Genomic DNA, 12,038 nt, shown 5'->3' with positions numbered 1-12,038 from the left:
TCTGGCCCCCTCTTGAGGTCCAAGCTAACATACAAGCCAGTATTCACTCAGTTCAACCTGTTCCACATGATATCGGAACAAACTGAGCATATTTGTTCGAGCAAAAGTTATGGGCTCCAACAACACCCCAGCTGTAATGCTGACAACTTATGCTCCACAACTAGCTGTTTCTCCCACCAAGCTGTGCCAGTGCTGCCAAGGCACAGGTACTTACGTGACAATGTGGAAAATTCTCCAAGTCTGTTTCATCTACAAAAAGATGAACAAACTAAGTCTGGTCAATTACTACAATATTAACTGCTCTCAAGTTACCATCGTATTGAGTTATAGGAATAGGTTGAATAGGTTAGGACATTTTTCCCTGGTGGAGAGGAGGATGAGGGGGGATTTGATAGAGGTGCTGTATATATAGGGGTATGGCCGTTCGTTGTGTGCCGTGTCGTATGACCAAGAATGTCCTTTGCAAATTTTTCTTCTGAAGTGGTTTGCCATTGTCTTCTTCTGGGCAGTGTCTTAACAAGACAGGTGACCCCCAGCCATTATCAATACTCTTCAGAGATTGTCTGCCTGGTGTCAGTGACTGCATAATCAGGACTTGAGATATGAACTAGCTGCTCATGCAACCATCCACCATCTGTTCCCATGGCTTCACATGACCCAAGGGTGTCCTGCAGGCCGGTGGAGGGAAGGAGTGCCTTACACCTCCTTTAGTAGAGCTGTATCTCCACTCTGCCAACCCATATAGGGGTATAGATAGGTTAAAAGCAAGCAGGCTTTTACCACTGAGGTTGGGTGAGACCAGGACTAGAGGTCAAAGGTGAAATATATAATGGGAACCTAAGGGAGAACTTCTCCGGAGAATGGTGAGAGTGTGGATCAAGATGCCAGTGACAGAGGTGAATGCAGGTTTGATTTTAACATTTAAGTGAAGATTGGATGAGAACATAGATGGGAGGGACATGGAGAGCCGTGGTCCAGGTGTGGGTCGACGGGACTATAACAGGCAGAATAACAACTCAGCATGGACTAGATACACTTGTTTCTGTGCTTAGTGTTCTATAACTCTACATTGTGACTGAATCATCCTGTTAAATTGTCCCTTTGTATTTTTTTCTAACACTTTCTCTTCTCAGCTCTTTCTACAATTTAAAAAGAACTTTCATTTTCTCTTCCTCATTTCTGATGGAAGGTCGTTGACCTGGAATGTTAACCCAAAAGACCATAAGACATAGGAGCAGAATTAGGCCATTCAGCCAACTGAGTCTGATTTATTTTTCCTCTCAACCCCATTCTTCTGTCTAATTAAATACCTATCAACCTCTATTTTGAATATACCCAATGACTTAACTTGGTGGCAATGCATTCCACAGATTCACCACTCTCTGGTTAAAGAAATGTTTCCTCATCTCTGTTCTAAAGGGATATCCCTCTAAGGCTGTGCCCTCTGGTCCTAGACTCTGCCACTATCTGAAACATCCTCTGCACATCCACTCTACCTAAGCCTTTTAATATTCAGTAGCTATCAGGTTTCAATAAGATCACCCTCATACTCCTAAACTCCAGCAAGTACATGCCCAGAGCCATCAAATGCTCCTCATGCATTAACCCTTTCTTTCCTGGGATCATTCTTGTAAACCTCTTCTGGACCCACTTCAATCTTAGATATCTTATAATACCATATTTCTCAGATATAGGGCCCAAAACTGCACACAGTAGTCCTAATGTTGTGTGACCAATGCCTTATAAAGCCTCAGAATTACATCCTTGCTTTTATATTCTACTCATCTTGTAATAAATGCTAATATTGTATTTGCTTTCCTTACTACTGAATCAATCTGCAAGGTAACACTTAGGGAATCCTGCAGAAGGACTCCCAAATCACCCTGCAACTCTGATTTCTGAATTTGTTCCAATTCAGAAAATAGTCTATGCTCTTTCCCATTCAGCAGGTGCTGCCTGACTTGCTGAATGTTTCCAACATTTTGTGCTTTTATCTTCAACATTAGCTTCCTTGTTTGTTATTCTGGAGTGTTAACAATGCAACATCAAGTGACAGAGCATGATGGAACAAAACATGTTATGAGATGAATTTGTGTGATGTGGCTCTAGCTCTTCAAGAAACTGTTAAGTTCAATCTATTTACCCAGATGACCAAAGTTACTAGTCATCTAGTAACTTCTACTATGTAGTGCAAAATTATTGTGTGCTATTTTCAAAAGTTTTTATTAAAACTTGAGTTAAAGTAAATCAGTGATCATGGTACTCACAATTTTCTTCCCTGGTACTTTGTACTTCCAATCTGCCAATGCACAGAGGTGCCCAGGTTCCCAGTAGAGTTCAACTTTTGTTTATTCAAAGAGATCATAATTTGCAAAATTATTGACTTTTGGCCTCGTGGTACCAGTCAATACAATGTTAACAAATTTCAAAATGAGACTTTTGCAGCTGAAGATGTGATTGAATTCAGTATCTTTTTTAGTTTCACCTAGAGTTGGAAATCAGTTGGGCAAATACCCATGATGTGACCTATGTGTTGATCAAATGTGAGACTGGACTTTTTTTTAGGAAAGCAGATCTATTGAATAGATGAACATAAGAACAGGAAAAGCAAACATTTAAAAAAACATGAAGTAATTCAGAATATTTCAGAAGCTATCTAACGTGTAAGCATATGTAGAAGGTATATCCAATACTACCCAAGAAATAAATTTTACACCATATCTCTTTTTCTCATCAGCTTTTCCTGAATACGTTGAATGAATTGAGTTCCAGAATATAATTTTCTGTAGCCTAATATGCATTCCCAAAGTTCTTGCAGTAGTTTTCAGTTCCAAATCCTACATAATAACATTAAGACTAGATTAAGTAATGAGTACCTAGAAAATCTTTGTTACTCCTCCTCAGTTCATTTAGCAAATGCCTATGATGATCATTGGCCAGTTGCATCAAGGTCACATCAAGCCAGATGATGTACATTCTTGTATTTGAAACTCTACCACTGAATCTTCCCTTCCTGAGACCTGGCTTTTAAAATTTGGCATGAGAGTGGTGGAAGTGAAAAAGGAGTGATATAGAGATAGACATCCTGGATTCTCCATAGTTCTTGTAAACGAGTGAAGAAATGTCACTTCAGCACTCTTCAATCATCAGGAAACTTGAATGGTATCATTCCCACTTGCAGGCTTTGTACAGATCTCTGAATGACTAAATCCTACATGTGCCTAGAGATAGGCACCCCCCATAACAACATGGTCTGGGTCTCTCTGTAATGCTCCAAAAGAAGCATAACACAGACAGTGATGTCACCCCATACTAGTTTGAGATGGAAATCTCATTAGAATTGAGAGAGTGATTCGTGGCAGGAGGGCCAGTGCAAATTTTCCTATGTGACTCGCAATAATCTGGAAACAGGTGTGGTGTGCTTCATCTGTGGTAAATGTGATTTCAACTGCATAACACTGAAAAGAACATATAGTGAATTGCTGGGCAAGAATTTCTAGACCCCAAGTTCATAACAAAATCCTAAGAATTTATTAAATTACCTTGAAATAATGACTTTATTTAATGAGTTTGGTTTTAGTTTTGATTTTTCAGCTTTTTATTTAATTGGTATATGTAATCTGTTCACTGGTTATCTTATTCTGTTGAGATTTGTCCAATCTTAAATCAGTTGCAAGAGTCTTGACCAGCATTCAATGGGAAACTTCCATGTGTAAATCATGGCTGTGACGAACAAAAGTAATGAATTTGTAATGGTATTGCTCTTATCAGGCTCATCGTCTATAGGAATTATACTAGAAATATAACCCTTGATGATTACAAAACCAATAGCAGTAAGCATTTTAAATGAAGTACATATACTATGTCCATATTTGCTTAAGGATGTCTACACACAAAAATCCTCCTTTGACTAATTACTTTGGTTCTGTCTTCACTAAGGAGGACATAAATAATCTTCCGGAAATAGTAGGGGACAGAGGGTCCAGTGAGATGGAGGAACTGAGGGAAATACATGTTAGTAGGGAAGTGGTGTTAGGTAAATTGAAGGGATTAAAGGCAGATAAATCCCTAGGGCCAGATGGTCTGAATCCCAGAGTGCTTCAGGAAGTAGCCCAAGAAATAGTGGATGCATTAGTGATAATTTTTCAAAACTCTTTAGATTCTGGACTAGTTCCTGAGGATTGGAGGGTGGCAAAGCAAGCTACACAGATCTCAGTGTGGAGTTGCTGTGCTGGATGACAGTAACGTTTCAAATGGCCTCATTCCATACTGTAGAAAAGAGGTACATCAACTTCCCAATGACTAGCTAGAAGCACCTCTTTAGCATTTGTGTGTGTATGTGCAAATGTCACACAAGTGCCGAATTTGGTTGAGCCCAGTTCAAACCTTTACCCTCTCTCAGCAGATACAGTATCTTAAGCTTCACTCTATAATGAGATGTGGAAACATAATTAGCATTTATGAAGCCATGTATTATCTCAAAAAATTACTATGAATGGAGAGGAAGAAAATTAGAGTCCTGATGAAGTGTCTCGGCCCAAAACCTCAACTCGTTATTTCTTTTGATAGATGCTGCCTGACCTGCTGAGTTCCTCCAACATTTTGTGTCTGTTAAATCTAGAAAATTGGAGTGTGAGGTTTTTTAATGCTTTGTTTTCCTTTTCTGCTTTGCATTTTCACTTGTACAATGATGATATGAAACTAATAGTGAATGAATTGAATTAAATCATTTGAGAGATCCAAATAAAATTACGTACACGGTTGTAAAAATGACCCAAATGTCTAGTTTTGGTGGCTTGGCATCAAGATTCAATACACATCTGGTGGCCAATACCATGTACCTGTTGTTTTATATACAGGTGATAAAAATCAATTCAGGGCATCATTAAAATTGTTTCAGTACCCAAAAAAACAATAAAATACACCTTAGTGCATTATCTGCTTCATTATTTGGAGCTGGTAAACGTAGGCTGAGCACAGCAAGTTAAATGAGATGGTGTCCTTTGACTATATCTGTAGTGTCAAAGTCATAGAGTACTGCAGCACAGAAACAGGTCTTTCGGCCCATCTAGTCTGTTCCGAGCTGTTAATCTGCTTAGGTCAGTCAACCCATACTTGGACCATAGCCCTCCATACCCCTCACACCAATGTATTTATCAAAACTTCTCTTCAATGTTGACATTGAACCTGCATCCACTTGTGCAGCTTATTTCACACTCTCACTACCCTCTGAGTGGTTAAACTATTATTTTATATAATGTTGAACAGGCATTTTTGGCACAGAGTAATGTGTTAAATTATTTGAAAGCCCTATTTATTATAAATTAAACCCTTAAGGAATTTGCCAACAGTATGGATGAAGGGTCTCGGCCCCAAATGTCAACTGTTTACTCTTTTCTATAGATGCTGCCTGGCCCGGTGAGTTCCTCCAGCATTTTGTGTGTGTTAGCTTTAGAAAAGCCTGCAAACAGTACTATCTCTTCTATGAGCCCACTTTCAGTATAGCAAAGTGAGAAGTCTTCCAGAGTGTTTTGGAAGTGTTTTAGTGTTCATTGCTGAAAAGTGAACTTTTAATTTTAAGTTACTTATCAAAATTAACTGCTGAAAACTATCTGGCCATATAGATCCTGATACTAACAACACAGTAAGAAATTTAATATTCTTCCAGCACTTGGTTAAACAAAAAAATGTACAGCTATCTGACATAAAATTGATTCAAGTGTACAGCAAGCAAAATGGCATCTTCTTCTCAGTCTTGTTTTATGGCAGTTGGCACCCAGCTTAATGGATTTATTATTGTAAGGAGTATAACTTCAGCTCTCAGGTCGTCTCAAATATTTTTTTAAAAATAAGTCCTGTGGTTACAGGAAAGAACTTACTGAGATTGTGTCAAGACCCAGTAGAGTTGATAGATTAAATAGCTTCATGCTCTCCTGTAAAACAATGGTTTCCTGAACAGAAATTTAGAAAAGATAAAAATCAATCTACATTGATGAGGAAAATTGAACCTGATGTCTATTTGTGTGAGCTCACTACAATCAATGCCCATTCCAGCATTGTTTTCTGTATCAATAATATCATATTCATAACTCTTACAAGGCTGATCATAAAGCTGAAAACCAGAGCAAATATAAAGGGCATAGGACAGCAAGAAATGCAGGAATTGGAATGTCCAAAAGGCATTCAAAATGATTAAAGATCATAGTGGGTAATAAATAAAGACTTTTATAGACACTTTATGGTTAGGGTAAAGGGAAGAGCCACTATACAGACAATGTTGCAGTGGAGATGTTTGAAACCATGCCCCCGTTTCATGAGGAAAACATAAACACAAGAGATTCTGCAGGTGCTGGAAATCCACAGCAAGATGCACAAAATGCTGGAAGAACTCAGTATGTCAGGCAGCATCTACGAAAAGGAATAAACAGTCAATGTTTTGGGCCAAGACTTTCACCATGACCTCAGCTTGAAATATCAATGCTTTATTCCTTTCCACATATGCTGTCTGATCTGCTGAGTTCCTCCAGCATTTTGCATGTTCACAAGAAAGATAGTTACTGGAGATTGAGTTATTAGAAATAATATTTTGTCACGTTGTTCTGGTGATTCTCAGAATTATTCATCATGGGAGAAAATACATTTTGTACAATGTGTTCTAGTGACATAATCACACAACCCTATATTAGTTGACTGGTTATTTATTGCAAATGCTCAAGTTTATTGTTTTATATCAATTCAATGAAAAGTCGTCCAGTTGGAGTAGGATCATGAACATGTTTTAGATTATTAGGATTGGCAGATAGTGACAGTATTTCTAGTTATATTTATTTTACTTCTGAAAATGTAGGTGACTTTTACAAATAAAAGGGTGGGAGAGTAAGTGAGAATTACAAACATTTGTACTTGGACATCAAATATATAAAAGGTTTGACAACATAACTCATCATCTACATACTGAATGACCAGCTAATAAATTTCCATTTTCTTTTACCTCTTGGCAAGCCTTTCACTGGGGATGAAGGTAACCAAGGAGTTCAGTGTAACATAATTACAGCACTCAGTAGACATGAGTAATATAACTTGAATTACTACGAAGTTCACCTTGTCAAATTTTTATTGGGAGTATGAAGTTGCTGCTGGTGTACCTTTATACTTAGCTACGTTAAGTTAAAGATTTCTTCTAGGTATTATTACCAGCCTTCTGAGGCCTGAGCGATCAGAACTCGGTCTTAAAATGCTTCATTTTGATCAGTTGAAATCAGCATTTTTGACGAAGTCAGGATTTACTATAAATTGCATTAGAAATCCCAGCATTTCTTTGTTTGAAAGCTCAACATTTTTGAAAGCAGCAAGTGATTTGTCTGCTTACGGAGTGGCCTATTCAGTAGTTGTAATTCACTGCCTGAGTGTTGCCCGACTGATAAGGAAGGAGCAAGTGTCTGTCTTGATGGCAGGAAGGTTGGTAAATTGAATTTTCTAAATAGTCTGTGACCTTAAATATTTTCTTGTGGCAGTCAGTCTGATTTCATAAGCTGTGTTACTGACAGTACGGTAATTTTACCTCTCAGGTTGTCTTTATTTAGAGATGGAATGAGACGAGAGATTTTGGGTTAACTGATATAATCATCACTCTGTGCCCTCATGTCTTCACGTAAGTCACAACCTGTCATAGTTTAACTTGCAGAGCAGCCCTTAATAAAGATCAGAACAAACAATCAAGTTAGCATATAACATTTTTCTCCAGGCGGTGGCTACTGTCAGGAATGTTTGGTTATCTTGTGTTAAAAGGCCCACAGGCAACTGCTATTGTTGAGCAAACACTTCAAACTCCCTGAAGGAGCTTTTCCTCTCTGGAGTTAGTCAGATTCAGCTCCTCCTTCTGAGGCTTTCAAGCAATTATGCAGTCTAATGAATAAGAAATGTGATTTTTGAATAAACCTGGATATGAGCATAAATGAGTTATAATATGGTTAATTTAAAAAATATCATTGCCTTATTTAGAATATAATCCTTCCCTGCTATTAGAGACAAATTGAACTCATTGAACTTATTTATAACATTGAAATTTCATCATTATTTTCACATATTTGCTATAAATTCCATAGTATGCATTTTTGTTCTAAAATTTCTCATCAAAAAATTCTTAATTTTATTAAAATATTGCATAAAATTGACACAAATGTATTAACCATTCTCATAATAAGGAAATTATAATAAATCAAAAATAATCACACCTTCTGTGTATTGGTGTATGTTTAACCTAAGTTCCAGTTTGAAACAGCAAAGAGATTTTTGACCCACTTGACATTTGTGAATATCAGACTGAAGTTAAAAGTCTTGTTATTGATTTTCAGTGATCAAAGCACCATGGAATTCAGTGAGGTCAATTTTGAACATACCCACTTGGATAGAGAATTTAAAAACAAATAGATTACTTTAGCCACTCATATCCCAACCATTTACAATGTTGGTCCTCAGGGTTGTGCCCCAATATTTGATGCTTAATAAAGTACCCAATTAAATTTAGGTAAAGTGACGTAACAAAATCTTAAAGAAGACCATGAGTTTCGTTCTGGAAAATTCTATGGAAGTAGAAATGTATAATTTTACCACCACACTTTAGAAAATGCAATAGAGAAAGGAGAAGAAAATAAATTTCAAAGGGGTTTTATGAAGAGAATAAAGATTTTAATTGATGGCTTAATTAGGCCATTTCATTGAGCCTTTTAATAGTTGGTTTTGTTGATCCTACTTCACTGAGGGAGCATTAACTTGCCATGGTGTCTCAGCACTTATTCCAGGCACATCAACCATTTAACCGGCATTAGGTTAAATCTAGACCAGGTTCAATGAAGGGAAAATGTTGCAATTAAGCAATTTTATATTCTAAAAGAAAGCAATCTGTTGAAGATTGGAGAGTTTTTTTTTAAATCTCTCTGATGTTAACAACATTCAGAATTCTATTAGTCTGACAGTATTGACAGCTGGATAAGCCTGAGTAGGTGGCCTGGCCACATACTGTTATTTACACTCAAGGTGGGTCGATCCAGAATGTAAACTCAGCCTTGGTGGCTAGGCATGCACTAAGCATGAATAACACAACACTAGCTGGGAAATTATGGGAGAAAGATTTTGTATGGCAATCTGAAGAATCCAACACTAGTTTACCTACTTTGTTCCTCAATCCTCCCTGGTTTGACAGTAACAGGCCATTGATTCAGTGGTAATACAAGAGGACATGAAAATAAGGGCATTTGCTTAACATCAAAGATCAAAGTTCGAAGTAAATTTATAATCAAAATACTATATATCATCTTCTACTACCTTGTGATTCATTTTCTTACAGGTATTCGTGGTAGATACAAAGAAACACAATAGAATCAATGAAAATCCACATACGACAAAGACAGACAAACAACCAATGTGCAATAAACAATAAATGAATAAATAAATAGATAGATAGATAGATAGATAAGCAAAACGTATTGAGAACATGAGTTGTAGAGTCCTTGAGAGTAAGACCATAGTTTGTGGAATCATTTCAGTGTAGGGGTGAATGAAGTTATCCCCTCTGGTTCAAGAGCCTTATGGTTGCGGGATAATAACTGAACTTGAAAATGGCGGTGTGGGACTTGAGGCTCCTGTACCTCTTTCCTGATGGCAGCATCTCTTGGCTTCCAGCCTTCCTGCCTTGTTCTGATTTTAACCTGATCTTTTGTGCAGGAAATGGAACACCTGTAAGGAGGGGTATCATTTTAAGTATATCTTTAGATCCCAATAACGTCATGGGAGCTAACTCAAAATGTTTACAAAGAGCTGAATGGAGAAGCATTGCCAGTTTACCCATTAGATCATTTACCCACAGGTGGGTTGTGAGCTAGCAGATACATAGGATCACCCTTACCACACAGTTAATATTTCCGCACTATGCACGCACATCTAGAGCCCCCTCAGCATTTTTGCAAGGGCCATCTTCAGCTGCTTCCTGCCATTAAATTCCTGCTCCTTTGTGTAGATTTTGCTGTGTCTGAGAAAAGTTTTTGCAAAATAATCCAGCCTTTTTGATCAGCCATGCTTTTTCTATTGCCCTGGTACTCAGACATGGCATGGTTTATTTAGTATTACAGTGTGAATATTTTCATCCGCCGCTGTTACACTGATGATAAACATGGCAAAGTCTGCAAAGAAATTCATCCGGCATTGTCTGCCTAGAAAGTAATTCCACGGAACTCAATTTTGGAGGCCAACTACAATGTGATATAGTGCATTGAGTACTACAACTAGAGAAGAAAATTTCTAGGCATTTATTCTCAATGAAATGTTTTTAAACAGGCAAAGAAAGCAAGTAATTATATTTTCAAATAAATGTTATATTTGGAGAAGTTCTCTTAGGAACGATCTTTCTAAGCTCAAATTTGTCATGTTTTACAAAGGTTCTGGCTAGCCCTTGATTACCTAAAACCACTCACCAGTTGTACGCTTCTGTGTTTCCTACAGGCCTTACAGCTGCTGCATCCTTGGTTTCATTGGCTTGGGCCTTGGCATCCTACCAGAAGGCTCTTCGAGACTCGAGAAATGATAAAAAACCCATCAGCTACCTGGCTGTTATCATTCAGTTCTGTTGGCATTTCTTCACCATTGCAGCCAGAGTCATCACATTTGCCTTGTTCGCATCAGTTTTCCAGCTCTATTTTGGGATCTTCATTGTTTTACATTGGTGCATCATGACTTTTTGGATTGTTCATTGTGAAACAGAGTTCTGCATAACCAAGTGGGAGGAGATTGTGTTTGATATGGTTGTGGGAATAATCTATATTTTCAGTTGGTTCAATGTTAAAGAAGGAAGGACTCGGTGTCGGTTATTCATCTACTACTTCGGAATCCTTTTTGAAAACACAGCCTTGAGTGCTCTGTGGTACTTGTACCGAGCACCTCAAATAACTGATGCATTTGCTATACCAGCACTTTGTGTTGTTTTTAGCAGCTTTTTGACTGGAATTGTTTTTATGTTAATGTATTATGCCTTTTTTCATCCAAATGGACCAAGGTTTGGCCAGTCACCAAGCTGTGCTTGTAAGGAACCTGTAACCACTTTCAATTTGCCTGCAGATGTCTCGGCAAATGCTTTGAGGTCTGTGTCTCAAAGCAGGGAACAGAAACTCCCAGAAAGAGATAGTTGTATGCCTGTTTTTCAGGTCAGACCTACTGCACCCTCGACACCATCTTCACGCACACCGCGGATAGAAGAAACTGTGATCAAGATTGACCTATTGAGAAACAAGTATCCAGCTTGGGACCGACACGTTTTGGACAGAAGTCTACGGAAGGCCATCCTATCTTTTGAATGTGCATCCTCACCACCTCAACTCCAATACAAGAATGAAGCCCTCATTGAAGAAAGGCTGGAGTATGAAACAACTCTGTGATAAGCTAACAAGCTGTTCTGTTAAGGAAGCATGTTGCCAAACCAGAGGCTGAAACTAGGACTGTGGTGATAACAGTGAGTAGAAAGTTTCCTCTCGGTGCTGCATCTGTTGAGACCATAAAGCAGTTTGTGGTTTTGATGCACACAGTACACTAATGTGTATGCTACCAAGAGCATCAATGTTTATGAACTTGGAGAAGCATAGAAATATTATGATTAGCGTTTTCTTATTACTTCAGTGATATGGTGCTAATTCATCTGCCAGCATAATTTACCAAAATTGGGCTTCTCAAACTTGTCAAGAATTCATAGTACGTTATTTGCTGGCAGTATGAACATGCACATTTTCTAGTTATTAAAGCTGGGCAACATTTGCAAAATGTGTTTCTTTGATTTATGTAAGGGTTTAAAAAAGTGATTTTCTTGTTATTTTATATACTGTGAACTATGCTAGAAAGTAACTTTTTAAATGGAGAATCGTGATATTGTGGTCTAAATTTTATGCAGATGTTGAATACAAACTTGGCAGCTTTCCATTCTGGATTGTATCATCGTGGGAACTGAAATGGAATTTTAACTATCTACTTATATGTATAAAGCTTAAGTAAAGGTG

At 37.8% G+C, this 12,038-nt stretch overlaps 1 protein-coding gene across 5 annotated transcripts in view; it reads left to right on the top strand.

Moving 5' to 3' along the window:
* xkr4 (XK related 4) overlaps window positions 1–11,426 on the top strand; it is a 319,647-nt gene extending 308,221 nt beyond the window's left edge. For 3 of the 5 annotated variants that reach the window (XM_072257525.1, XM_072257616.1, XM_072257379.1), the window contains one exon: window positions 10,498–11,426. In XM_072257525.1, the coding sequence (XP_072113626.1) occupies window positions 10,498–11,426 (929 nt within the window). Of the gene's footprint in view, window positions 1–2,006; window positions 2,014–10,497 lie in introns of all 5 variants that reach the window. The other 2 variants (XM_072257437.1, XM_072257710.1) reach the window with 2 other exon arrangements.
* The last annotated feature ends 612 nt before the right edge of the window (window positions 11,427–12,038 follow it).

This window comes from Mobula birostris, chromosome 1 (assembly GCF_030028105.1).
Source record: "Mobula birostris isolate sMobBir1 chromosome 1, sMobBir1.hap1, whole genome shotgun sequence".
NCBI classification, from domain to species: domain Eukaryota; kingdom Metazoa; phylum Chordata; class Chondrichthyes; order Myliobatiformes; family Myliobatidae; genus Mobula; species Mobula birostris.
The sequence above is the reverse complement of the archived record's forward strand: the minus strand, read 5'-3'. Positions and strand labels throughout refer to the sequence as shown.